The sequence below is a fragment of the Mangifera indica genome, chromosome 8, assembly GCF_011075055.1.
Source record: "Mangifera indica cultivar Alphonso chromosome 8, CATAS_Mindica_2.1, whole genome shotgun sequence".
In the NCBI taxonomy this organism is placed as follows: domain Eukaryota; kingdom Viridiplantae; phylum Streptophyta; class Magnoliopsida; order Sapindales; family Anacardiaceae; genus Mangifera; species Mangifera indica.
This window is the reverse complement of record NC_058144.1, coordinates 1,099,238-1,124,811: the sequence shown is the minus strand read 5'-3', so window position 1 is coordinate 1,124,811 and position 25,574 is coordinate 1,099,238. Positions and strand designations below refer to the sequence as shown.

General features: G+C 33.5%; 6 protein-coding genes and 2 long non-coding RNA genes across 8 annotated transcripts; 2 read left to right on the top strand and 6 right to left on the bottom strand.

The window, feature by feature from the left end:
- Positions 1 to 222: 222 nt before the first annotated feature.
- On the top strand, positions 223 to 830 carry LOC123224305. Its single transcript, XR_006503925.1, has 2 exons — positions 223 to 392; positions 552 to 830. It is a non-coding gene; the product is annotated as an uncharacterized LOC123224305 (long non-coding RNA).
- On the bottom strand, positions 812 to 3,442 carry LOC123224301 ((+)-neomenthol dehydrogenase-like). The gene is made up of 5 exons (XM_044647927.1): positions 3,307 to 3,442; positions 2,890 to 3,133; positions 2,092 to 2,160; positions 1,676 to 1,849; positions 812 to 1,358 (listed from the first exon to the last, which is right to left on the bottom strand). The coding sequence occupies exons 1-5, from the start codon at positions 3,327 to 3,329 to the stop codon at positions 981 to 983; spliced, it is 888 nt and encodes a 295-aa protein (XP_044503862.1). The 5' UTR covers positions 3,330 to 3,442; the 3' UTR covers positions 812 to 980.
- A 2,053-nt stretch (positions 3,443 to 5,495) lies between these two features.
- Positions 5,496 to 8,198, bottom strand: LOC123224298 ((+)-neomenthol dehydrogenase-like). Its single transcript, XM_044647924.1, has 5 exons — positions 8,039 to 8,198; positions 7,622 to 7,865; positions 6,780 to 6,848; positions 6,358 to 6,537; positions 5,496 to 6,035 (listed from the first exon to the last, which is right to left on the bottom strand). Exons 1-5 carry the CDS (start codon positions 8,059 to 8,061, stop codon positions 5,658 to 5,660), a joined length of 894 nt encoding a protein of 297 aa, XP_044503859.1. The 5' UTR covers positions 8,062 to 8,198; the 3' UTR covers positions 5,496 to 5,657.
- A 1,421-nt stretch (positions 8,199 to 9,619) lies between these two features.
- On the top strand, positions 9,620 to 10,227 carry LOC123224306. Its single transcript, XR_006503926.1, has 2 exons — positions 9,620 to 9,789; positions 9,949 to 10,227. It is a non-coding gene; the product is annotated as an uncharacterized LOC123224306 (long non-coding RNA).
- Positions 10,216 to 12,903, bottom strand: LOC123224299 ((+)-neomenthol dehydrogenase-like). The gene is made up of 5 exons (XM_044647925.1): positions 12,744 to 12,903; positions 12,327 to 12,570; positions 11,495 to 11,563; positions 11,073 to 11,252; positions 10,216 to 10,755 (listed from the first exon to the last, which is right to left on the bottom strand). The coding sequence occupies exons 1-5, from the start codon at positions 12,764 to 12,766 to the stop codon at positions 10,378 to 10,380; spliced, it is 894 nt and encodes a 297-aa protein (XP_044503860.1). The 5' UTR covers positions 12,767 to 12,903; the 3' UTR covers positions 10,216 to 10,377.
- A 1,216-nt stretch (positions 12,904 to 14,119) lies between these two features.
- Positions 14,120 to 16,931, bottom strand: LOC123224302 ((+)-neomenthol dehydrogenase-like). Its single transcript, XM_044647928.1, is given in 6 exon segments — positions 14,120 to 14,623; positions 14,776 to 14,843; positions 14,846 to 14,951; positions 16,172 to 16,234; positions 16,359 to 16,602; positions 16,678 to 16,931. Coding segments are annotated over 6 exon segments (882 nt in total). The 5' UTR covers positions 16,698 to 16,931; the 3' UTR covers positions 14,120 to 14,242.
- Positions 16,932 to 18,729: 1,798 nt separating this feature from the next.
- Positions 18,730 to 20,505, bottom strand: LOC123222733. Its single transcript, XM_044645665.1, has 3 exons — positions 20,346 to 20,505; positions 20,016 to 20,206; positions 18,730 to 19,050 (listed from the first exon to the last, which is right to left on the bottom strand). The coding sequence occupies exons 2-3, from the start codon at positions 20,196 to 20,198 to the stop codon at positions 18,976 to 18,978; spliced, it is 258 nt and encodes an 85-aa protein (XP_044501600.1). The 5' UTR covers positions 20,199 to 20,206; positions 20,346 to 20,505; the 3' UTR covers positions 18,730 to 18,975.
- A 511-nt stretch (positions 20,506 to 21,016) lies between these two features.
- LOC123222731 (methionine adenosyltransferase 2 subunit beta) lies at positions 21,017 to 24,203 on the bottom strand. The gene is made up of 6 exons (XM_044645662.1): positions 23,808 to 24,203; positions 23,554 to 23,716; positions 23,280 to 23,467; positions 22,244 to 22,367; positions 21,671 to 21,801; positions 21,017 to 21,508 (listed from the first exon to the last, which is right to left on the bottom strand). The coding sequence occupies exons 1-6, from the start codon at positions 24,033 to 24,035 to the stop codon at positions 21,377 to 21,379; spliced, it is 966 nt and encodes a 321-aa protein (XP_044501597.1). The 5' UTR covers positions 24,036 to 24,203; the 3' UTR covers positions 21,017 to 21,376.
- Positions 24,204 to 25,574: the final 1,371 nt, after the last annotated feature.

Here is a 25,574-nt window from a genome sequence, read left to right as displayed (position 1 = left end):
AAAAATGAATTAAAATTTGAATTTAATTAAAAATAATTTTATTTTCAATTTATTTAATTCGAACTCAATTTATTTAAATTAACTAATAATCCGAGTTAAATCAATTTGGATAGTACCCATTTCATAATTAAGAATAAACAAATATATATCTTGTTTGATAACTTTGGCAACAAGAGGAGATGTAACCAGCAAGAAAGAAAGAAAGAAGTTTCGTTTGTGTTAGTACTTTTTAGTTTGTATCAGGGAAACTTCCTAGGTGTTAGAAAGCCTTCAATTCATTGTGGGGTCTTTGGCAACTTCCTCTACAATTTCTTCCTCATTTCCACAATATTTAATTATACTTGTGCTCTTCTGGTCCATTTGTATCCACAACAACCAGTAAGAATTTAGAGGTATAGTGTCGTCATCTGCTTTAATCTTGTTGCCAACATTCTTCCATGGACCAGTGATCTGCGTAGTTTTTGTTTTTGGTCTTATTTTTAGATTCATTTTCAATTGGGTAACTTCGTTCTGCAAATTCTCCTTGTTTGTTTTCTCTACTCTTCTTGCAGGCTAGTTTACTTGTCCAAATCATGGGATACACATCTTTTATTGAAGCTTGAAGGGAATTCAAGGCTAAGGGCTAAAGGGATTTCAACTACAAAATTGGAGGGGAGCTTGAACAATCATGTGAGATGCTATAAACATTTGTCTGTAAGAGAGTGACTACTTAGCCGACTATGTAATCCGCTTTATTTTTCTACGCTTATGTGCTTCTACTGTAATTGTTGTTTGTGTGTGAAGATTGGTTAATTTTTGGCATAATCTTTCATACAAGCTTAACAAACCAACCTCATATCATTCAAACTTTCAAATTACATTCAAATACCAAATTCACAAGTCAAGAGACTTGCAGACTTATTTGACAGTATATGTAGTTAAAGGGAAACAAAGGGAAACAAGCACTTTTATTTTTAGTTGCACAAAGAGGCTTTATTCAATTAGAAAGGTGTCTCTTCTTTCCTACTAAAGAAGAGACCAGAAGGACCATCCTTAGGCAGCAAAGCTAACCTCACAACACTTTCCGCACCTTCCTCAACAGTCAAGAAGCCAGTATTCTGGTTTAGATCTGTTTTGACATAGCCAGGGCAAACACAGTTGATGCGGAAAGTGTTGTATCTCTTAGCCAGAATCCTTGTGTAAGCACTTAGGGTAGCTTTGGAAACACCATAGGCAGAAAGATGGGGAGGCCAACCCCTGGCTGCTAAGGAGCCCTCTCTGAAATCTTTTAAAAACTCAGTCAAAACCTCATCTAATCTCTCTTCCGTCAGGTTTTCAGCATCACTTAGAACTTCCTTAGGCCATCCGTCAGGCATGTTTTGAAATAAAATTGCCAAAAATGATAAATCATATTTAGCATAATTTTTTTATTCCACATCGAAAAGTTTGATCTTTTGGTATAGGATTTTTATGGTTTTGGATACATTAGAAAGTATATAGGTATGGGCTTCACATCAAAATATATGTAAGATTTATATGGTTGTGAATTCTCTAATCTCAATAATGGCATTTTGGAGTCTAGTTCTCCTAAGTTCATATTATATTTCAACTAGTATTAAGTTAAATGCAACAACATATCAGAGTGTTTTTTTTTTTTTTTCAAAGAAGAAGAAGAAGAATTCTGATAATTTGTTACCTTCAGACTTCCTGCAGCAGAGGAAACATTGACAATCTTGGGTGAATCAGATAACTGGAGGAGGGGAATAAGCGCTTCACATGTTCTTTTGGCACCATAATAATTTATTTTCAGGCATTCTTCTGCTAATTCATATGTCTCCGTCGCCAGATTGCCCCAATCAGCAATCCCTTGCTGCAATTCTCCAATAGATTAATGTAGATATAGCCAAAATGCCCAAGACAATATCAAAGGCGAAGTAATTTCAAAATCTAAATAAACCGACCAAACAGTAGGAATGAACGAACAACTTAATAGCAGCAATATTAGTCCTAGATACATTTGATTTCTCTGTATCCAAGAAGAAATGAAATAATTTAACACTTTTAAACAAATCTCATATGAACAAAGGACGGATTTAGATATTGTAAACTAACCTCAGAAGAAATAAAAGCTGTAAGAGCATCACCATCCAATATGTTTCCAAAAACTCCTGCATTGTTCACCTGCGCACAATTTGAAGATTTTCATCCTTCTTGTAGAGGGAAAAAATCATATACAAACTACAAAATTTTGTGTCCTTCCAAATCTTCGGGAGAATTTTATGTCTTGATTTAAAAGCAATGTATCCCTATGATTAGAAATATGAATATTACAAGAAAAGTTTGTAGGAAGAAAAACGACAGAAACAAAACAACAAACACTTTGACAATATTTACAGTTTTCGGGCCAATTATAGTTACAGGTTTCGAATTAAGAATTGAAAATTTTCCAATCTGATGTCAAGAAATCATTCACTTTTCATGAACAAATTCTAAAAGTTTATTCCTTTTGTCATAATTATAAGTATAAACTGTGGTAAGTCAAACTTTTCCAATTAAGGGTGAATTCGACTAGCTCAGATAAGAGTTGACTTGATTCGAATTCAGAAAGTTGAGTTTGAACTGGCGATGAGTTGCCAGCCAAACTATCGAAGAAGAAAAATAAGGGTAATCGAAGATGAAAAAATAGAGGAATCACCAGGAAATACGAATTTTCGTTATTATAAATAAAAAATTGGTGAAGAAGGTGGATTTTGAGACTTAATGAAATCAAAGTGGCCCGGAGTTAAAACTAATTCTATTAAAGTTTAGACTCATTCAAGTCCGGACTCATTCAAGTCAAACACCAATCCACCACTACATCCAGTATCGGAAAGATTCAAAAAATAAATAAATGAAATAGTACAACTTTACCAGAATATCAAGTTTTCCAAATTGATCTTGGACGAAATCTCGAAGGGCAGCTATGCTAGCAGGATCTTGCACATCAAGTTGATGAAAAAGCACATCAGGGAGACCAGACTCTTTGAGTTTTTCAACAGCTTCAAGTCCTCTCTTCTCATCTCTAGCAGTTAACACAACTGTAATACCATTTGAAGCCAACTGCTTACACACTTCAAACCCAATTCCTTTATTTGCTCCGGTCACAATTGCATACCTACATAAAGAGAGAAATTATTAGTGCTACGGAATTGACTGAATTTGAGCCAAACTAACTTATATTTGAAGCTATGATCGGTTGGAAAAAACCGAATTTAAGTTAGAGTTTCAACTGAGCTCGAATTCAGCTATCTTATTCATGCATGGGTTGAAACAATAATACGTAAGTACCTCTTTGTCGTTTCTTCTTCCATGATTGGAATTCTGTCAGAAGCCTGCGGAGAAATGAGAATTGAAACTGGAGTTGGGTTTATTAAGATGAGTAATCATAAAACTTGAATTTTCTGCAGAATACTGTGGCTAATAATTGTAGAAGATGTCATACATGGTGGATTTTTCCACCACATGATTTAGACTTTTGCTAAAAGATTATATGAATGCATTAAATGCTTTGGAAAATTGGCTTTGAAGATAGTCATTTTTGTTGATTGGAGGAGCGGCAAAATTTCCAATAAATACCCCCCTCCTCTCCTAATGTAATATACACACTTCCTTCCCTTAAGCTTTCTTGCTTCTTCCTTTTGTTTCTTGTCATCATTTCGGAAGCCTTCCTTCTATTCCTTTAATAAAATTTTAGTTATAGTGTTCATCATTCAATTAATTCCATTATATTTATAAGAAGAGTATATTTCAGTCATTTTTGACCACTTTTTAAAAATAAATATTATTATGTGAAATGACATTTTTGTTTGCGCACGGAAATTAAGTCCCCTCTCTGGTAGGCCATCTTATCTTACATGAACAGATAAAATATTTTATTATATGAAGCAGAAAAATAGGGTTGAAACTGAAAATTAAAAATTTTCCAGTCTGATGTTTAGAACTTTTTCAATTGTCATCAACAAGTTGGAAACATAAATCTACTGTTCTTCGTGCTTAGTTGTAGATCAGAACATAGGAAATGTGTTCTATGATCAACAAAATAAATGAAAACACAATGTTACCAGAATATCTAGTTTTCCAAATTGTTTTCTGATGAAATTTGCTAAAGCAGCAATGCTAGCAGAGGCCAAACTCTCAGTTTTTCAACAACTTCCAAATCATCTCTTCACATCTGTGAAACCTTAGTCTAGAGGTGGGAGATTATATTTTTAGGCTTTTCAACCAAAACCTTTTTTACAGTATAGTATTTAATAAGTGTTGTGTTGTCGTCCTTGCAATCATTGACTTGTGCAAAATCACACAATTGGTATTGCTTGCTTATGGTTCGCACAAATTTTCTTGTCAACATAGCGAAAGAGTCGTAAAAAGACAATTATATAATATTTTTACATATCGTAGAGTAAAAAATGGAACAACGACTTTTTTTAGTTTTTGCAAATTTAATTGTCACGCAAGTGGATTGGGATTTCCTTGATTGATGGGCTTCCTCTGGAAAAACGACTCATTTTCGTCGTTTGAGAAAACGATTTCTCTTCCTAGACGACGTTTATCGACGTTAGAGGGGATGAGATGGAGTTGAGGCTAGCCATTAGAGGAAGGAAAACCGTCCAGAGGAGAGACGACTGACGATGGCACTGGAGAAAGTGATAGAATTTTGAAACTAAACCCTAGGGGGGTAATGTGATTTTTTTAAACTTAGTTTAGGAGAGAAAAGTTAGTTTTTTAAATTTAGTGGGGAAAAATGAAATCATATTTAAGTTTATTTTTAATATTAAATATAAAATAATGATTTTACCCTTAAAATCAGCAGATTTAAATGATCATGGGTGGGAAAATATAATTTTTAAAGTTAACGAGGAAAACTTAAAAAAATCGACATACTTTGAGTGGAAAATAGTGTTTTGGCCTAATTTAAATCTTAAAAAATCAATTCAAAATTAATGAATTAAAATTCGAATTTAATTAAAAATAATTTTATTTTAAATTTATTTAATTAGAACTCAATTTATTTAAATTAACTAATAATCCGAGTTAAATCGATTAGAATTTAGAGGTATAGTGTCGTCATCTGCTTTAATCTTGTTGCCAACATTCTTCCATGGACCAGTGATCTGCGTAGTTTTTGTTTGGTCTTATTTTTAGACTGATTTTCAATTGGGTAACTTCGTTTTGCAAATTCTCCTTGTTTGTTTTCTCTACTCTTCTTGCAGGCTAGTTTACTTGTTCAAATCATGGGATACACGTCTTTTATTGAAGCTTGAAGGGAGTTCAAGGCTCAGGGCTAAAGGGATTTCAACTACAAAATTGAAGGGGAGCTTGAACAATCATGTGAGATGCTATAAACATTTGTCTGTAAGAGAGTGATTACTTAGCCGACTATGTAATCCACTTTATTTTTCTAAGCTTTTGTGCTTCTACTGTAATTGTTGTTTGAGTGTGAAGATTGGTTAATTTTTGGCATAATCTTTCATACAAGCTTAACAAACCAACCTCATATCATTCAAACTTTCAAATTACATTCAAATACCAAATTCACAAGTCAAGAGACTTGCAGACTTATTTAACAGTATATGTAGTTAAAGGGAAACAAAGGGAAACAAGCACTTTTATTTTTAGTTGCACAAAGAGGCTTTATTCAATTAGAAAGGTGTCTCTTCTTTCCTAATAAAGTAGAGACCAGAAGGACCATCCTTAGGCAGCAAAGCTAACCTCGCAACACTTTCCGCACCTTCCTCAACAGTTAAGAAGCCAGTATTCTGGTTTATATCTGTTTTGACATAGCCAGGGCAAACACAGTTGATGCGGAAAGTGTTGTATCTCTTAGCCAGAATCCTTGTGTAAGCATTCAGGGTAGCTTTGGAAACATTATAGGCAGAAATACGGGGAGGCCAACCCTTGGCTGCTAATGAGCCCTCTCTGAAATCTTTTAAAAACTCAGTCAAAACCTCATCTAATCTCTCTTCCGTCAGGTTTTCAGCATCACTTAGAACTCCCTTAGACCATCCATCAGGCATGTTCTGAAATAAAATTGCCAAAAATGATAAATTATATTTAACATAATTTTTTTATTCCACATCGAAAAGTTTGAGCTTCTGGTATAGGATTTTTATAATTTTGGACGCATCGGAAAGTATAGGAATGGGCTTCACATCAAAATATATGCAAGATTTATATGGTTTTGGATTCTCTAATCTCAACAATAACATTTTGGAGTCTAGTTCTCTTAGGTTCATATTATATTTCAACTAGTATCAAGTGAAATGCAGCAACATATCTAGTGTTTTTTTTTTTTTTTTTTTTTTAAGAAGAAGAAGAAGAATTATTCTGATCATTTGTTACCTTTAGCCTTCCTGCAGCAGAGGAAACATTGACAATCTTGGGTGAATCAGATAACTGAAGGAGGGGAATAAGCGCTTCACATGTTCTTTTGGCACCATAATAATTTATTTTCAGGCATTCTTCTGCTAATTCATATGTCTCCGTCGCCAGATTGCTCCAATCGACCTGCTCTATCCCTTGCTGCAATTCTCCAATAGATTAATGTAGATATAGCCAAAATGCCCAAGACAATATCAAAAGCAAAGTAATTTCAAAATCCAAATCAACCAACCAAACGGTAGGAATGAACGAAAAATTTAATAGCAGCAATATTGGTCCTAGATACATTTGATTTCTCTGTATCCAAGAAGAAATGGAATAATTTAACACCTTTAAACAAATCTCATTTGAACAAAGCACGGATTTAGATATTGTAAACTAACCTTAGAAGAAAGAGAAGCTCTAAGAGCATCACCATCTAATATGTTTCCAATAACCCCTGCATTGTTCACCTGCGCACAATTTGAAGATTTTTCATCCGTCTTGTAGAGGGAAAAAATCGTATACAAATTACAAAATTTTGTGTCCTTCCAAATCTTCGGGAGAATTTTTATGTCTTGATTTAAAAGCAATGTATCCCTATGATTAGAATGATGAATAATACAAGAAAAGTTTGTAGGAAGAAAAACGACAGAAACAGAACAACAAATACTTGGACAATATTTACAGTTTTCGGGGCCAATTACAGTTACAGGTTTCGAATTGAGAATTGAAAATTTTCCAATCTGATGTCAAGAAATTATTCACTTTTCATGAACAAATTGAAGTTGCCAATCAGAAATTCAAGTTGCAATCTCAAACTAGTCTTAAAAGTTTATTCCTTCTGCCGTAATTATATATATAAACTGTGGTAAGTCAAACTTTTCAAATTAGGGGTAATCTTGACTCGCCTAGATAAAAGTTTAGTTGATTTGAATTCAGAAAGTCGAGTTTGAACAGGCAATGAGTTGCCAGCCAAACTATTGAAGAAGAAGAACTAGGGTAATCGAAGATGAAAAAAATAGAGGAATTACCAGAAAATATAAATTTGCGTTTTTATTAATGAAAAATCGATAGAAAAGGTGGATTTGTTAACTACTTTTTGAGACTTGATGAAATCAAAGTGGCTCAAGCTGAAACTAACGCTATTCAAGTTCGGACTCGTTCAAGACAGGCACCAATCCACCGCTACATCCAGTATTAGAAAGATTCAAAAAAATAAATAAATGAAATAGTACAACTTTACCAGAATATCAAGTTTTCCAAATTGATCTTGGATGAAATCTCGAAGAGCAGCTATGCTAGCAGGATCTTGCACATCAAGTTGATGAAAAAGCACATCAGAGAGACCAGACTCTTTGAGTTTTTCAACAGCTTCAAGTCCTCTCTTCTCATCTCTAGCAGTTAACACAACTGTAATACCATTTGAAGCCAACTGCTTACACACTTCAAACCCAATTCCTTTATTTGCTCCGGTCACAATTGCATACCTACATAAAGAGAGAAATTATTAGTGCTACGGAATTGACTGAATTTGAGCCAAACTAACTTATATTTGAAGCTATGATCGGTTGGAAAAAACCGAATTTAAGTTAGAGTTTCAACTTAGCTCGAATTCAGCTATCTTATTCATGCATGGGTTGAAACAATAATACGTAAGTACCTCTTTGTCGTTTCTTCTTCCATGATTGGAATTCTGTCAGAAGCCTGCGGAGAAACGAGAATTGAAACTGGCGTTGGGTTTATTAAGATGAGTAATCATAAAACTGGAATTTTTTGCAGAATATTGTGTGGCTAATGATCGTAGAAGAGTATATTTCAGTCATTTTCGACCACTTTCAATTAGTGGGGCTCATTGTTGACACTTTTCTTTGAAAATAAATATTATTATGTGAAATGACATTTTTGTTTGCGCACGGAAATTAAGTCCTCTCCCTGGTAGGCCATCTTATCTTACATGAATAGAGAAAATATTTTATTATATGAAGCAGAAAAATAGGGTTGAAACTGAACAGTGAAAATTTGCCAGTCTGATGTTTAGAACTTTTTCAATTGTCATCAACAAGTTCGAAACATAAATCTACGGTTCTTCGTGCTTAGTTGTAGATCAGAACATAGGAAATGTGTTCTATGATCAACAAAATAAATGAAAACACAATGTTACCAGAATATCTAGTTTTCCAAATTGTTTTCTGATGAAATTTGCTAAAGCAGCAATGCTAGCAGAGACCAAACTCTCAGTTTTTCAACAACTTCCAAGTCATCTCTTCACATCTGTGAAACCTTAGTCTAGTGGTGGGAGATTATATTTTTAGGCTTTACAACCAAAACGTTTTTTACGGTATAGTATTTAATAAGTGTTGTGTTGTCGTCCTTGCAATCATTGACTTGTGCAAAATCACACAATTGGTATTGCTTACTTATGGTTCGTACAAATTTTCTTGTCAACATAGTGAAAGAGTTATAAAAAGACAACTATATAATATTTTACATATGGTAGAATAAAAAATGGAACAATGACTTTTTTAAGTTTTTGCAAATTTAATTGCCATGCAAGTGGATTGGGATTTCCTTGATTGATGGGCTTCTTCTGGAAAGACGACTGATCTTCGTCTTCTGAGAAAACGATTTCTCTTTTTAGATGACGTTGATTGACGTCAGAAGGGATGGGATGGAAGTGAGGCTAGCCGTCAGAGGAAGGAAAACTGTCCAGAGGAGAGACGACTGGCGATGGCGCTGGAGAAAGTGATGAAATTTTGAAACTAAACCCTAGGGGGTAATGTGATTTTTTCAAACTTGGTTTAGGGGAGAAAAGTTAGTTTTTTAAATTTATGGAGGAAAAATAAAATCATATTTAAGTTTATTTTTAATATTTAAAATAAAATAACGATTTTACCCTCAAAATCAACAGATTTAAATGGTCATTAGTGGATAAATATGATTTTTAAAGATAACGGAAGAAATTTTAAGAAATCAACATATTTTGAGTGGAAAATAGTATTTTGGCCTAATTTAAATCTTAAAAAATGAATTAAAATTTGAATTTAATTAAAAATAATTTTATTTTCAATTTATTTAATTCGAACTCAATTTATTTAAATTAACTAATAATCCGAGTTAAATCAATTTGGATAGTACCCATTTCATAATTAAGAATAAACAAATATATATCTTGTTTGATAACTTTGGCAACAAGAGGAGATGTAACCAGCAAGAAAGAAAGAAAGAAGTTTCGTTTGTGTTAGTACTTTTTAGTTTGTATCAGGGAAACTTCCTAGGTGTTAGAAAGCCTTCAATTCATTGTGGGGTCTTTGGCAACTTCCTCTACAATTTCTTCCTCATTTCCACAATATTTAATTATACTTGTGCTCTTCTGGTCCATTTGTATCCACAACAACCAGTAAGAATTTAGAGGTATAGTGTCGTCATCTGCTTTAATCTTGTTGCCAACATTCTTCCATGGACCAGTGATCTGCGTAGTTTTTGTTTTTGGTCTTATTTTTAGATTCATTTTCAATTGGGTAACTTCGTTCTGCAAATTCTCCTTGTTTGTTTTCTCTACTCTTCTTGCAGGCTAGTTTACTTGTCCAAATCATGGGATACACATCTTTTATTGAAGCTTGAAGGGAATTCAAGGCTAAGGGCTAAAGGGATTTCAACTACAAAATTGGAGGGGAGCTTGAACAATCATGTGAGATGCTATAAACATTTGTCTGTAAGAGAGTGACTACTTAGCCGACTATGTAATCCGCTTTATTTTTCTACGCTTATGTGCTTCTACTGTAATTGTTGTTTGTGTGTGAAGATTGGTTAATTTTTGGCATAATCTTTCATACAAGCTTAACAAACCAACCTCATATCATTCAAACTTTCAAATTATATTCAAACACCAAATTCACAAGTCAAGAGACTTGCAGACTTATTTAACAGTATACGTAGTTAAAGGGAAGCAGAGGGAAACAAGCACTTTTATTTTTAGTTTCACAAAGAGGCTTTATTCAATTAGAAAGGTGTCTCTTCCTTCCTAATAAAGTAGAGACCAGAAGGACCATCCTTAGGCAGCAAAGCTAACCTCGCAACACTTTCCGCACCTTCCTCAACAGTTAAGAAGCCAGTATTCTGGTTTATATCTGTTTTGACATAGCCAGGGCAAACACAGTTGATGCGGAAAGTGTTGTATCTCTTAGCCAGAATCCTTGTGTAAGCATTCAGGGTAGCTTTGGAAACATTATAGGCAGAAATATGGGGAGGCCAACCCTTGGCTGCTAATGAGCCCTCTCTGAAATCTTTTAAAAACTCAGTCAAAACCTCATCTAATCTCTCTTCCGTCAGGTTTTCAGCATCACTTAGAACTTCCTTAGGCCATCCATCAGGCATGTTCTGAAATAAAATTGCCAAAAATGATAAATCATATTTAGCATAATCTTTTTATTTCACATTGAAAAGTTTGAGCTTTTGGTATAGGATCTTTATGGCTTTGGACACATCGGAAAGTATAGGAATGGGCTTCACATCAAAATATATGCAAGATTTATATGGTTTTGGATTTCTAATCTCAACAATGACATTTTGGAGTCTGGTTCTCTTAGGTTCATATTATATTTCAACTAGTATCAAGTTAAAAGCAGCAACATATCAAGGTGTTTTTTTTTTTTTTTCAAAAAAGAATAAGAAGAATTATTCTGATCATTTGTTACCTTTAGCCTTCCTGCAGCAGAGGAAACATTGACAATCTTGGGTGAATCAGATAACCGAAGGAGGGGAATAAGCGCTTCACATGTTCTTTTGGCACCATAATAATTTATTTTCAGGCATTCTTCTGCTAATTCATATGTCTCCGTCGCCAGATTGCTCCAATCAACCTGCTCTATCCCTTGCTGCAATTCTCCAATAGATTAATGTAGATATAGCAAAAATGCCCAAGACAATATCAAAAGCAAAGTAATTTCAAAATCCAAATCAACCAACCAAACAGTAGGAATGAACGAACAATTTAATAGCAGCAATATTGGTCCTAGATACATTTGATTTCTCTGTATCCAAGAAGAAATGGAATAATTTAACACCTTTAAACAAATCTCATATGAACAAAGCACGGATTTATATATTGTAAACTAACCTTAGAAGAAAGAGAAGCTCTAAGAGCATCACCATCCAATATGTTTCCGATAACCCCTGCATTGTTCACCTGCGCACAATTTGAAGATTTTCATCCTTCTTGTAGAGGGAAAAAATCATATACAAATTACAAAATTTTGTGTCCTTCCAAATCTTCGGGAGATTTTTATGTCTTGATTTAAAAGCAATGTATCCCTATGATTAGAAATATGAATATTAAAAGTTTGTAGGAAGAAAAACGACAGAAACAAAACAACAAACACTTGGACAATATTTACAGTTTTCGGGCCAATTATAGTTACAGGGTTCGAATTGAGAATTGAAAATTTTCCAATCTGATGTCAAGAAATTATTCACTTTTCATGAACAAATTGAAGTTGCCAACCAGAAATTCAAGTTGCAATCTCAAACTAGTCCTAAAGTTTATTCCTTCTGCCGTAATTATATGTATAAACTGTGGTAAGTCAAACTTTTCAAGTTAGGGGTAAACTTGACTCGCTTAGATAAAAGTTTAGTTGATTTGAATTCAGAAAGTCAAGTTTGAACGGGCAATGAGTTGCCAGCCAAACTATTGAAGAAGAAGAATTAAGATAATCGAAGATGAAAAAATAGAGGAATTATCAGAAAATATGAATTTTCGTTTTTATCAATGAAAAATCGACAAAAAAGGTGGATTTGTTAAGGACTTTTTGAGACTCGATGAAATCAAAGTGGCTCGAGCTGAAACTAACTCTATTCAAGTTCGGACTCATTCAAGTCAGACACCAATCCACCACTACATCCAGTATCGGAAAGATTCAAAAAAATAAATAAATGAAATAGTACAACTTTACCAGAATATCAAGTTTTCCAAATTGATCTTGGATGAAATCTCGAAGAGCAGCTATGCTAGCAGGGTCTTGCACATCAAGTTGATGAAAAAGCACATCAGAGAGACCAGACTCTTTGAGTTTTTCAACAGCTTCAAGTCCTCTCTTCTCATCTCTAGCAGTTAACGCAACTGTAATACCATTTGAAGCCAACTGCTTACACACTCCAAACCCAATTCCTTTATTTGCTCCGGTCACTACTGCATACCTACATAAAGAGAGAAATTATTAGTGTTACGGAATTGACTGAATTTGAGCCAAACTAACTTATATTTGAAGCTATGATCGGTTGGAAAAAACCAAATTTAAGTTAGAGTTCCAACTGTGCTCGAATTCAGCTATCTTATTCATTCATGAGTTGAAACAATAATACGTAAGTACCTCTTTGTCGTTTCTTCTTCCATGATTGGAATTCTGTCAGAAGCCTGCGGAGAAACGAGAATTGAAACTGGAGTTGGGTTTATTAAGATGAGTAATCATAAAACTGGAATTTTCTGCAGAATACTGTGTGGCTAATGATTGTAGAAGAGTATATTTCAGTCATTTTTGACCACTTTTTAAAAATAAATATTATTACGTGAAATGACCTTTTGTTTGCGCACGGAAATTAAGTCCCCTCCCTGGTAGGCCATCTTATCTTACATGAATAGAGAAAATATTTTATCATATGAAGCAGAAAAATAGGGTTGAAACTGAAAATTGAAAATTTCCCAGTCTGATGTTTAGAACTTTTTCAATTGTCATCAACAAGTTCGAAACATTAATCTATGGTTCTTCGTGCTTAGTTGTAGATCAGAACTTAGGGAATGTGTTCTATGATCAACAAAATAAATGAAAACACAATGTTACCAGAATATCTAGCTTTCCAAATTGTTTTCTGATGAAATTTGCTAAAGCAGCAATGCTAGCAGAGACCAAACTCTCAGTTTTTCAACAACTTCCAAGTCATCTCTTCACATATGTGAAACCTTAGTCTAGTGGCAGTGGATTTTGTTTTTAGGTTTTACAACTCAAAACGTATTTTACAATTTATTACTTAATAAGTATTGTGTTATCGTCCTTGCAATAATTGATTTATACAAAATCATACGATTGGTATTGCTTACTTATGGTTGGTACAAATTTTCATGTCAATATAGTGAAATAGTCGTAAAAAGACAACTATGCAATATTTTGCATATTGTAGAATAAGAAATGTAATAAAGACTATTTCTAGTTCTGCAAATTTAATTATCAGGCAAGTGGATTGGGATTTCCTCCTCTCATTGCGCAAACAAAAGTTCAATCATTCCTCTTTCACTTTCAAGACTTGGATGGGTTAGAATTGTTGATTGCTTCATCTCAAAAATATTGACTCAATTAACAACAATCCCATTTTGGATAAACCAAAATTGATCATACATTCTTTATCTTTATTGTTTATATTTGTTTGATTATGAGTGTTTGTTTTATTGATTCATAAACTGTAATTCATTAGATTTGCAGATTTGGTAAGTCTGATTTCTTGTTTAGCTATATATTTTCCCAGTCCATCACAGAAAATACTCTTACTTTCCTGTAGTCAACTGAGGAAGCATTCACATCCTTTTGGTTCAACGAAAGGGCAAGCCCAGAGCCATTTAAAAGAACTTCAATTTCTAAGTTAAAAACACTTAAATTTCTTCTGCAGTGAACACAATTTTGAGTATCTTTTAAGCCCTCTGTGGATCCAAACCAACATGAAACTTTATACTGTATAAAAATGACACTGCATAAAATATATGAACATAAATATATAAACACATCATAACTTAGTCATACAGTAGAAGGGTAATAACATCAGATATAAACAAGCTATGTTGGTTTAACTTTCATAAACAGAATCTAGAAAAGGACTATGTTCACTCAAACGAGGTCTCTTCTTTCCTTGAAAAGAACATTCCAGATGGACTGCCCTCAGGAAGCAGTGCTAACCTCACACAACTTTCAGCACCTTCTTCTACAGTTAATACGCCTGTATTGAAGTTTATATCTGTTTTGACATAGCCAGGGCAAACACAGTTGATGCAGAAAGTTGGGTACTTCTTGGCCAGGATCCTTGTATATGCATTCATAGCAGCTTTTGAGACAACATATGCAGACATAAAATCAGGCCAGCCTTTGGCTTCAAGTGAACCGTCTTTGTAATTCTTCAGATACTCATTCAACACCTCGTCTACCTTCTCCTCAGTAAGGTTTTCAATATCACTAAACATTTGCCTGGCCCATTCGTTTTTTACATTCTAAAACAAAATGATAGGAACTATAAGTTCCATTTTCCAGGGAATATATTATTTTTAACCATTCAGGCATATGAACCAAAATGAAATAAACAACTTAAGAGATATTTTTACAGTTCTAGAACTGATAGGTTGATTCTGAGTAACATTATTACCTTTAACTTTCCCATGGAGGAGGAAACATTAACAATTCTTGGTGAGTTGGATAGCTGGAGGAGGGGATAAGAGCTTCACACATTCTTTTGGCGCCATAGTAGTTTGTTTCAAGGCATTGCTTGGTTAACTCATAACTTTCAGTCATTATTTCTTTCCATTTGACAGGAACTCCTTCCTGCATAATGAGCCAAAACACATTCCTATTATTGGTTTCCCATACATTTCTTCCAAAATGAACAAACGTATTTCTATACCATCAGTTCATCAAGAGCACAACAAGTTAATCTCAGTTCACCTCAGAACATTCAAATGTGCTCTTTAAAGGGCAATTGTCGAAAATTATCCCTCTATTTTCAGCCATCATCAAACAAAATAACATTATATATAAAATCATTTAAAACCTGACCCTAACCTAGAGGTAGATTCAATCTAAATTCAACCCAAGGACTGGAATTATTTTTATAAAACATCAAGTTCAAACAAGTATAAACATTTAATTTTGAGTAGATTCAAATCAAATATAAAATAAAACTGTTTTCAAATTGAGTTTAAACCTCAGTTTATCCATCCATTACCATTAATAACTAAAATTTGATAACAAATTCTTTTATAACCTTGCACAATCTTTATTAAACTCTTACTATTATACTAAAATTACATTTTACACATTAAACATCATGTTTTTTTTCATTTTTACATTTAGAATATCTTATATATTTAATTACTTTATTTTAGTTTATCTTTCATTTTGTTAATGAAACTATTATCAACCTCTAATTTGTTTTGTTGAAAGTCTTAAACACTCAGGGGCCGTTTGGTTCCAGAGATTTAAAAATTACTTTGGTAGTCTATATTTTATTATTTATATTATCTTGTTTAGTTTATCAGTAATAAATGATTATGATAATCTTTTATTATCAATACTGATATGACAAGTAATATAGGTAATTTTGATTTTATTATAATTATATTATCATTTATTAATTTTTTGAGATAAAAATAAATTTATTTTTAATTAATATAATAAATAATATAAAAAATATTTAAAAATAATTATATTCAAGGATATTTAAGTAAAATAATTTACTAATATTCTTTTATTATTTTTAACCAAACATAATAATTATTTATATCTATCAAATTTTATCAAACATAATAATCATTTATACCTAATAATCTTTTAAGTAATCTATTTTTAAAATAATCTTTTTATTTTAGTAATAAAATATTATTTAAATCAAACGCCCTTTACAATTTTGACCTTTGTTGTGGGAAGATAAGTTTAATTCCCTTAAAAAAAAAATGGAAATTCACCCACTCCAATATTTCAAAAAAAAAAAAAACAGTTCGATTCTATAGGTAACGTTGTTTTACGCCCTCGAAATATTTATATACCTTCTTGAAACAGGATAAAGCATCAGTATCCACTGTGGTTCCACCAATCCCCGCATTGTTCACCTGCCAGCGAATGTCCAAAACTTTTGATTCACTTCAAAATTATTCAACAATGAGATACAAAAATGGTTCATGGCATGGCCTTACTATTGCACAAAGATTTTGAGAAAACGATATTGAGTCATACCAAAATGTCAAGCTTGCCATAATGATTTCTGATGAAATCAGCAAAAGACTGAATACTAGCACTGTCGGCCACATCAAGCTGACGAAAGACCACGCCGTCACAGCCAGATGCTTTCAGCTTCTCAACAGCTTCAATGCCTCTCTTCTCATCCCTGGCCGTCAATACCACAAAGATCCCATTTGAAGCTAATTGCCTACATATTTCAAACCCAATTCCTTTATTTGCTCCTGTAACAACTGCACACCTAAACACAGAAACGCACAAAATTGGCGCGAAGTGTAAAGAAAACACAAAACAAGCAAAATAAATAAACAACTACCTTTTTGTCAATGGTTCCATTGATGATGAAGGGTATAGCACTTGAGAAAATTGAGACAACGAAGATGTGGATTTCGGAACGTATTTAGATACTTGGCGTATGAACGTACGTCATTGAAGCCACAGTTACCGAGCCCTATTTCTTACCCCGGATCTCATCGATAAGAGAAGAAAAAGCTAAGGCCAGAAGGCAGGCCACGAAGCAGGTCAGCTGACCTCACGAAATTTTGGCTCCTTTCAATAATGCTGAAGGTGCACTGGACGGCATTGTCTTAATTGCAATTTTGACTCGAATTTCGTTGAGCCCAATTTATATGCCCTACTAAACACGCCGGAATAGCGATTGGGCCAATTGTCCCAACATGCACACAATTAGAAGTGGATCTGACCGAATTGATTCAGACTTAATCCATTTTTAATTTCAGTTTGAGGGTTTTCTCTGGTAATTTTTATTTTATTTGTATTTTTTTTTTCCCGGCGATTCCTCTTTTAATATCTGGAAAAATTTTTCACTGACAACGTGGCAAGTAGGGATTATTTGATCGCTTTGTACGTTAAGTAGAATTTCTATGAGCTGCGACCTAACGCAAAACAGTACGGAAGATTTCATGGAGCCCAATTTATGTACCCATCAAATTTCTTTCCAGTTTGAATATTGGTTTATAATTCTTATCTCATAATTCCAAAAATACCCATTTATGTCTTTTAGTGATTAGCATGTGTTGAATTTTAACTTTCAACGCCTTCTTCAACACCGCTAAAATGATATGAGACTCTCGTGGTCTCCAGTACTCCTATGGTCCATTCATTTACCACGTACGAAAACAATAATCCTTCATGCAAAAGTGTTATTAAGACCTTACTCTTTAAGTATATGATATAATAATTATAAAATCCATTCCTAAATTTTAGGTTTTTTTTATTCGGTACGATTGATAATTATTTACAACTTTTAATTAATTAAAAATTCCATAATTGCTGTATAAAAATAAATTATACTTGAAATGACCGAGTTGATGTAATTCTAACTCTCTTATCATGTGACATGAATAGTTTAAAACTATATAATGTATAGTTATAATGAGTACTTATTTAAATATCAATTATAATATGATTAAATGTTATTTTATATTTAATTCAAAATTATTCAATCATATAATAACACATATTATTTGTATACTAAGTACAAAAGTATATACAAACTTTGATATTGTTTAATTTCACACATTACTTTGTTTCATTATGGTCAAAGATGAAGGTGAGCATGTGTTGAAACATATTCACAAATAGCCAATATGGCCGATGTTTATGGGAAAAGTTCCATCCACAAGAGGTAAGTAAGATTAATGTTGAATTTTACGCAAGTTGAGACTTTTGAAGTAACTCATTTTGTGGATGAAAACTCATATCCACTAGTGAGTTATTGTTTTAGAGAAATTTCAAAGAAAGTAAAATATGAGATACAAAAATCGCTCTATGAATATAAGAGGCATGGATAGAATGTGACTGATTCAAAGCGTAAAACTACCAAAATTTATTCTTGTTTTTGGGTAAAAGACTGACCAATTCAAACTAGACTTGCTTGACTAATAGACAGTATCATCAAAGAAGAAGATGAATTGCGGAATAAAACAAATCACCAACGAGACAAGCTTCAATTCAGCAATGCCAACAAGATAAGAGGGTTTAAGGCGAGTCAAACAGCCCTCCTCAGTCTGTTCTATCACTATTTATGAGCTAAAATTACTTGACCTTTCAAATTGATCAACGTTCAACAATCTCCAGTAAATGTGAGGTGACAAATGAGCTTCAACTATCTCCCCAAACCCTAAACCTTCTCTGTCCTTATTTCCTTCACTTGGAGCCCACCTCCACTACCTCCAAACTCACACTAACAAAGCCCTCTAATTGCAGAAATCAGTTTCAATAATAAATTCATAAAAGTTGGCCTGCAGAGGTAGTTTTTTATCTTACAATCAAATCAATCTTGTCAAGATCAAGTTATCATCTTTTAAAGATGCCGATGTTGAACATCACTAGATGAAGAGATTAATGAAAGCAAGATATAATCACAATTTTCAATAACAGTCATAACATCTATATGATAACAAGATGCAGGCAATTCCGCAACTTATTGATAATATCATCCTGATATGTTCCAATGCAGAAGAAGATCAAATCTTTGAAAATACTATCAAAGCAAATTATTAAAGGCTAATAAAACCAGGCAATCAAAATACAGGCACAGTTTTGACAAAGACCTCTTCAAGCACTTTTCCACTTGGTGATCCAGACAACTTCAGTAGTCTTTGGTTCCAAAGTTCTTGCACCAGAGCTGGGAAGGAATTGGGCGAACAGGATGATGAGGCCGTTGCTGCAAGAAAAGAAACTTGCAATTACTCATCAAGGTCATCACTAGCAACATAGTAGTACAGACAAGTAAAAAATGCAAACGAAAGTCAATGAACATGTGATCCTTCGTCACAGACATTTCAAACATCAAAATAAGAAGTTAACCAAACAAAAAAACAAAAATCAGGTTCAAAAAATAATGAATCTAATTTCCACTTTCACAAATGCATCATTTCAGAACCCAAATAACAAACTAGACCTCATGGCTACCTGTCATCAAACAATAATTATGTCAAGCCAGAGAATGTAGTGAACTTAAGTGATCAGCATGGCATGTAACAATCAAGTTTAGGTTAGCAAGCGCCTATACATAAGTATGCTTTGCTTAAAAAAGAAGACTTAAAATTTATAACCTAAAAATCAATGGCATAAGCCAAAGGCTTCATGCCAAAAGTTAAAAATTGATGAAAACGTCCACTCAAAACAGTCTGCATTAAAGCTATGTCAACCCTCCAGTGTATTCAGTTCATAAGTTATCATTTTAAAGATTTTGGTCCCCTGTCAGGGGGCATCCAGAGAAAACCCCATAATCTAATCATTGACTTATCATTATACAAGTTTATAAACAAGAATAATGCAAGGCTTAAACAGAATTATGGTTTATTAGCTTGAAGATTATTTTTTGTATCTCGCGGACCAAGATAGCTTGAATATTCCAGTCACACTGTATAATTGACACCCACTTTACTAAAACCTAGTCTAAAACCTTCACTCAAATCACAATAAGCTTACGACACCATAATTTAGATTTTACAAATAATTCAATCACCAAACAAGATAAAAATATTAGAATCATTAAAATTGATTTTGTAGCCGAGAAAACTCATTAGACGACATTTAAAATCTCAATTTTCCACGAATATCGTACAGTTCCTCGACAACTACGAAGAAGCAAAAGTAAATATGACAAAGAAAGAATTAAGAGACCTCGAGCTCGGCGGATTTCATGGCAATAGGAATGCAAATAAGGAAGATGCCAGCCATAGCAATGGCCGTGTTGCGCTTCCAGTGCTTGGGCCTACAGTATGGACCACCGCTCATGCTCCAGACCTTGGACCTGAAATCACCGTGGGCCGCCTCTCCTCCGTGTCCATGCTCTGCTCCTCCCATTGATTCAACTGCAAGGAAATCGATCGAAATGTTATTTCGATATTCAAAACCCTAAATAACACGATTTGACATTCGCCAAATTAAGAGTCAGTAAAGTGTTAAGTGTGTTGTAATAGGATGCCGGAAATTCAGATTACGGGTGATTACCAGATATAATTATAACACTGGAGAGAAGATGACAACGAGCTTTTCGAAATCGAAATGTTCGATAAAGATTATCACTACGTACGAGTTGCTATGGAGTCGAAGAGGGGGCCGTTCCTCTTTCCGCTGTCACACGTGCCGAAAGTGGGTGTAGGTTTTCACTTGGTAAAGGCCTCATTCATCATAATACGGCCTAGCTTGTTTTGGGCCTTCCATATTATTTTCTGTTCTTAAACCCACATTATCTTGTTTAATGTTTCGGACATTCAATGACTGCAAGCTCATCAGCTGAAACAAACACTATCTTCAAATGAGCTGCCTCAAACTGGGGTATACTTGAATCGGGTCAAATCTAGATCCAAACAAGAGTTTGGCTTGAATTCAGAATAGATAGTTTGAGACTAAGTTTGGTTCATTCAGGTTATTAAAGATGAAAAAGAATCGTTAAAAAAATCATCCAAATCATTGATGAGCCAGTTTTCTGGTGGAACAATGATCGGCTCGAATTGGAATTTCTTCAGCTTCAACTTCAATTTGCTCCCAACCAAAGATAATAAAGTCAACAAGAACTTGATTGGATAAAGCATACTAAGTTGTATAATTTTATTGCCAGGTGATGGTTATTAAAGGTGAAATAATATAGAGGAAACAAAAACATAAATAGCCATTATTTTGGGACATATCGCATATGGCATTTCAATCAATTAAATAAATGCACAGTTTGTACAACATATAGATATCTCCCAGGACTTCAGCCACAGGTACTAGTTTTCCTCAGGCTTATTTTCCAACAAGAACATAGAATATGGAGTTGAGACGACAAATGGAACTTGCTGGGCTGCAAACACAGGCAGCAGTTATGCACAGGAACAACAGAGATCCTGTACTCCAACAAATCTTGTTATCTTGACACCAGACTTGCACATATTGAAGAATATATCAGAGTATTGAAGGTGTACATTTCTGTCGGTGCAATGGCTTCAAGTAGAAAGTTCACAAAGCAATCGAGAATCATTGACAGTATAATTGAAACATTAAGATTTTGCTTCTTCTTGTAGTGTCAGTTTGACCCCATCTTTGAATGAAACTGGACAGATATTGAGTGTTTGAACCAGTTTAGTGATATCCATGGATATATCAGCCGGGGACATGACACCTCGATCAACCTGAAAAATATTCTCATTCAATCATGGCCAATCACAGAAAATGGGAGCAACATTATACCTTACTGGTGGGAGGACCAATCACGAAAAACGCACATTACTAAAATCATATTTCGGACATAACTACGATTTCAGGAAGATAAGATAAAAGATTAAGGAAATTACAGATGATGCAGACACTGGTTTGATTAGGGATGTGTTGTATCCTCTTATATCTGCCACTGCCTCAGCCATTTGAACTCGTGATACCCTATCTGGTCCACCAACATTCAATAGTAACTGCATTTGATTACCCTCTGGAATAGTAACATCAACCAGAGTTACATTCCAGATCAGAAAGCATAGAGAAAACAGAGAAGTTGTACATAACCAAACAGAGAATACTCAATGACCGGTGATTGAAGAAAAAGAAAAAACTTGATAGAAAGAAAAATTATGAGTGTCAAAAGATGCTAGCACAGCATATCATACTTAAAAAGGCAAAGTTTGATGATTAGGACTCCCTTTTCTTTCATTTTGGAATCTCATCATCAGCCTTCTACTACATGTAAGAAGTTAATTTTGAATTTCCACTGCCTTAAAAGGAGTATAACTAGATAAAAGTGCAGATATCTTCCAAGTTAGTAAAAAGTTTAACCAAAAACTTTGTTTAGTTATATTTGATGCAAAACCATGGAGTTTATGTTCACTATTGTTCTAAGTTGTAAATATGTAAAACCATACCAACAGGATTAATACCTGATAACCATCTATCTATCAAAGCCTTTATGATAGTCACAACATCCTTCACATATACTGGGCAGCGGTACTCATCATGGAAAAACTCCACTTTTTCTCCTTTAGCAAGGACACCATCCATCCACTGCACATTTAAGATTTAAATGCAGGTTAGACACCAATAAAACATGACGACCAACGTATTTATCCCTTGTAAATCATGAAGATACAAAATCAACGAAATTTCAATAAATACAATTCTTAAGCTGATATTTAAGAGTGAACAAAAAAATCATGAATTGAGAACTAAAGCTTCTTATTATTAACACTTCATATGCTTTACTTGTTTTGTTGATTTCTAATCCTGTTTTTGACTGAATCATTAATCTTTTATTTGAAGTTTATTCTTATTATATGGTCAAAACTTCTCCTCGGTCAAACTCATAAATTCAACACCTAAGAGACGATTAGTGGACAACATATAGATTCTCTACTAACAAGCAAATTGATTCAAGAAGTGAACAGGAACCATTTTATCCAGCGAGAACTGAAATTGGCAGTTACCATAATTTCTGCAGGTTCCTCTACATTAAATAGCAGTTTTCTATTATCATGGAATCACTTCCATGACTTCAACACTTACAATTAAAAGAGCAATTATTCTCCTACTACCTCCAAAGCGCACATCCATCCAATATGACACACTTGTCATACTTGGAAGTCCAGGCTCCCTTCCTATAAATTCAAGATTGTAAACAGGCTCAGGGCATCAAAAACAGTATTGATAGCTTCTAGCATTCTTATTATAAACTCTGTCATTCGCTTTCTAAACAGTAGGGTTTCGAATATTTGGCCTAACCATGCTAAAAATCTTACTGTTTCTTTATTCCTTTACACTGACTCCAGCCATTGATCACAGTACATCTCTTTCACTAACAATTTTTGTTGTCAGCTCAACTACCATACTCCAGTCAGAAATGATTTATAAAAAAAACAACAATTGAGTTCTTGTTTTCAGTTTAGTCAACAATCAGCGAAGACCATTGTTAGCACACACCTGAATTGGAAGAGATTTAGGTACAGGTGAAATAGTTTGTGGGCCAAAGATAATACTGCTTCTTAAAATTGCAAAATTGGAGCATTTTTCAGAGATAAACTTCTCGGCTGCTGCTTTTGATTTGCCATAAACATTCACAGGAACAGTTTCATCTTCTTCTTTGTAGAACGACTTCGCCCCTTCGTAAACTGATATTTAAATATATAAAACGTTAAAGTCCAATACCAAAATCATATCAACATTCTTCAAATTTTATGCGCATATCCGTAAATACCTTGATCTGTTGATAGATGAATCAGAAGAGTTTCTTTGTTCTCAGAGAAGCTCGATAACCAATTTACAATGGATGAAGGAACATTAATAGACATAGCAGAATCAGGATCTTTTTCACATACACGTGGCACGGAGAGAGCAGCACAGTTCACAACGACGTCGGGCTGCCATACCAAAAAACATTTATTGCTTCAATGCTAGAAAATTTAGAAATCCGTATTAAGTAGAAAATCGCAAATTCAAAATGAAACAAACCTGACCAAATTTGAGTGAAACGACATCGAATCCTGATCCAGATTTCAAATCAACGTGAAAAAAAGCGAAAGAAGGAGGAAGGCCGTCGAGCAAAGGTTGAGGAAGTGGAGTGGAGTGGTGGGTGGCTGCCACGTCATACGGCGTTCCTTGGATCTCTGATAAGGCTTGAAGTAGATGCTGCCCCAAGTAGCCAGTGCCTCCCACCACCAACACTTTCTTTTTACTCATTTCTTTGAATTTGGACTGAATCAGTTGGGCGGTTCCGGAGAAGAACGATTTCCGGTTGGTTAATTGTGAAATGATTCAGAGAGGGTGACTTATGAGGTCGAGAGAATGGGGTGGGTTGTCGGAGTAAGGGGTGGCGATTGGACTATTGGAAAGAAGAGGGTGTTTAAAAAATATTATATTTAAATGGGTAATATCTAATATGATAATTTTGTTGAGTTTTTTTTTTCTTTTTTGGATAGAAATATATTAAAAAAATACAAACCTTTATAAAAAAAAAAAAACAAAGGCAGCCTAATTTCACCCTTTCCCATGGTAAGGACAAAGAAACCAAAAAACTTACACAACAATAATTAAAAAAAATGTTTACTCTTATTAAGTGTCTAGCAAAATTCAAATAAAGAATTTAAAAGGAGAATAATGCAATACCCTAACAACAATAATTACAAAAGAGATAACTTGTCACTCTCTATTGTACAAATATTATAAGATAATTTTATAAAAACTTTAATGGATTTTTAATGAGAGAATACGATAGATATTCTTAGTTAAGTTTTTTTTACAAAAGTTATTTTAGTATGATATCCTCTCGTTTAGAAAGATTAAGCTTAAATTATTTTTTGGGTCCTTTTTAAGAGGGTAGTTGCTTTTTTATTATATACATTTATTTATCAAAAAGATATTATAATTAAAAGTGCTCACATTATTGTTCAAAATTTTTTTATAATAACATAGTTATATTTTGATTGAGAAAATATGATTTATATATTCAAAAGTTAAAATAGTATTTTTAGAGTAAACCTTACGTGGGAAAATGTAATGCACTCTTTTATGTTATTTATTGTATTTGTAGTTTCTAACGAATATTGTTTAGTTGAAGCTAATGATATAATCAACTAAACGTTCGCGACAATGGTCTTGTTGAGATTGTAGTGCCAACAATCATCAATGGGGTTGTCAATGAGACATTCATATTTTATTGAATGAACAAAGTTTAAAATCTTGAAAGAGAGTGTTCATCACCGTATAAAAGAAAGATTGTGTTGAGAAGCTATTAGAATTGTGTAATTCCAATAAAAAAGAGGCTCTAATAGGTAGGGGTTGGACTAATGATTCTGTGAATTAAGTATGAAGATTAGGAAGAATAAAGAGATGTAAAGTGTTTTGAGCTGTGGTAAGATAAAAATTAAAGAAAAAGAGTTCTGGGGACCAAATTAAAAAAAATTAAAAATTTATTTCAAAATTATAATTACAAATAAAAATTTACCTAAATAGTATTTTGTAGTTAAAATTGACAAAACAAAAATCGAATTTAAATATGAAAACATATCTTTTTGGCCAAAAAAAACCCGGGGTAATTAATTAAAATAAGCAAAATTTTAAGCGTTTATACGTTTTTAGGCCACCCTGGACAAATTTTACCAAAATAAGCAAACCGTATTTTTTTTACTTTTTTTACCCTTATGTTGATAAACCAAGTAAAAATATCTTTTCTGAGAATGTGCGTCGGTTTATGGCGGTTACGATGATAGCTAGGGATTT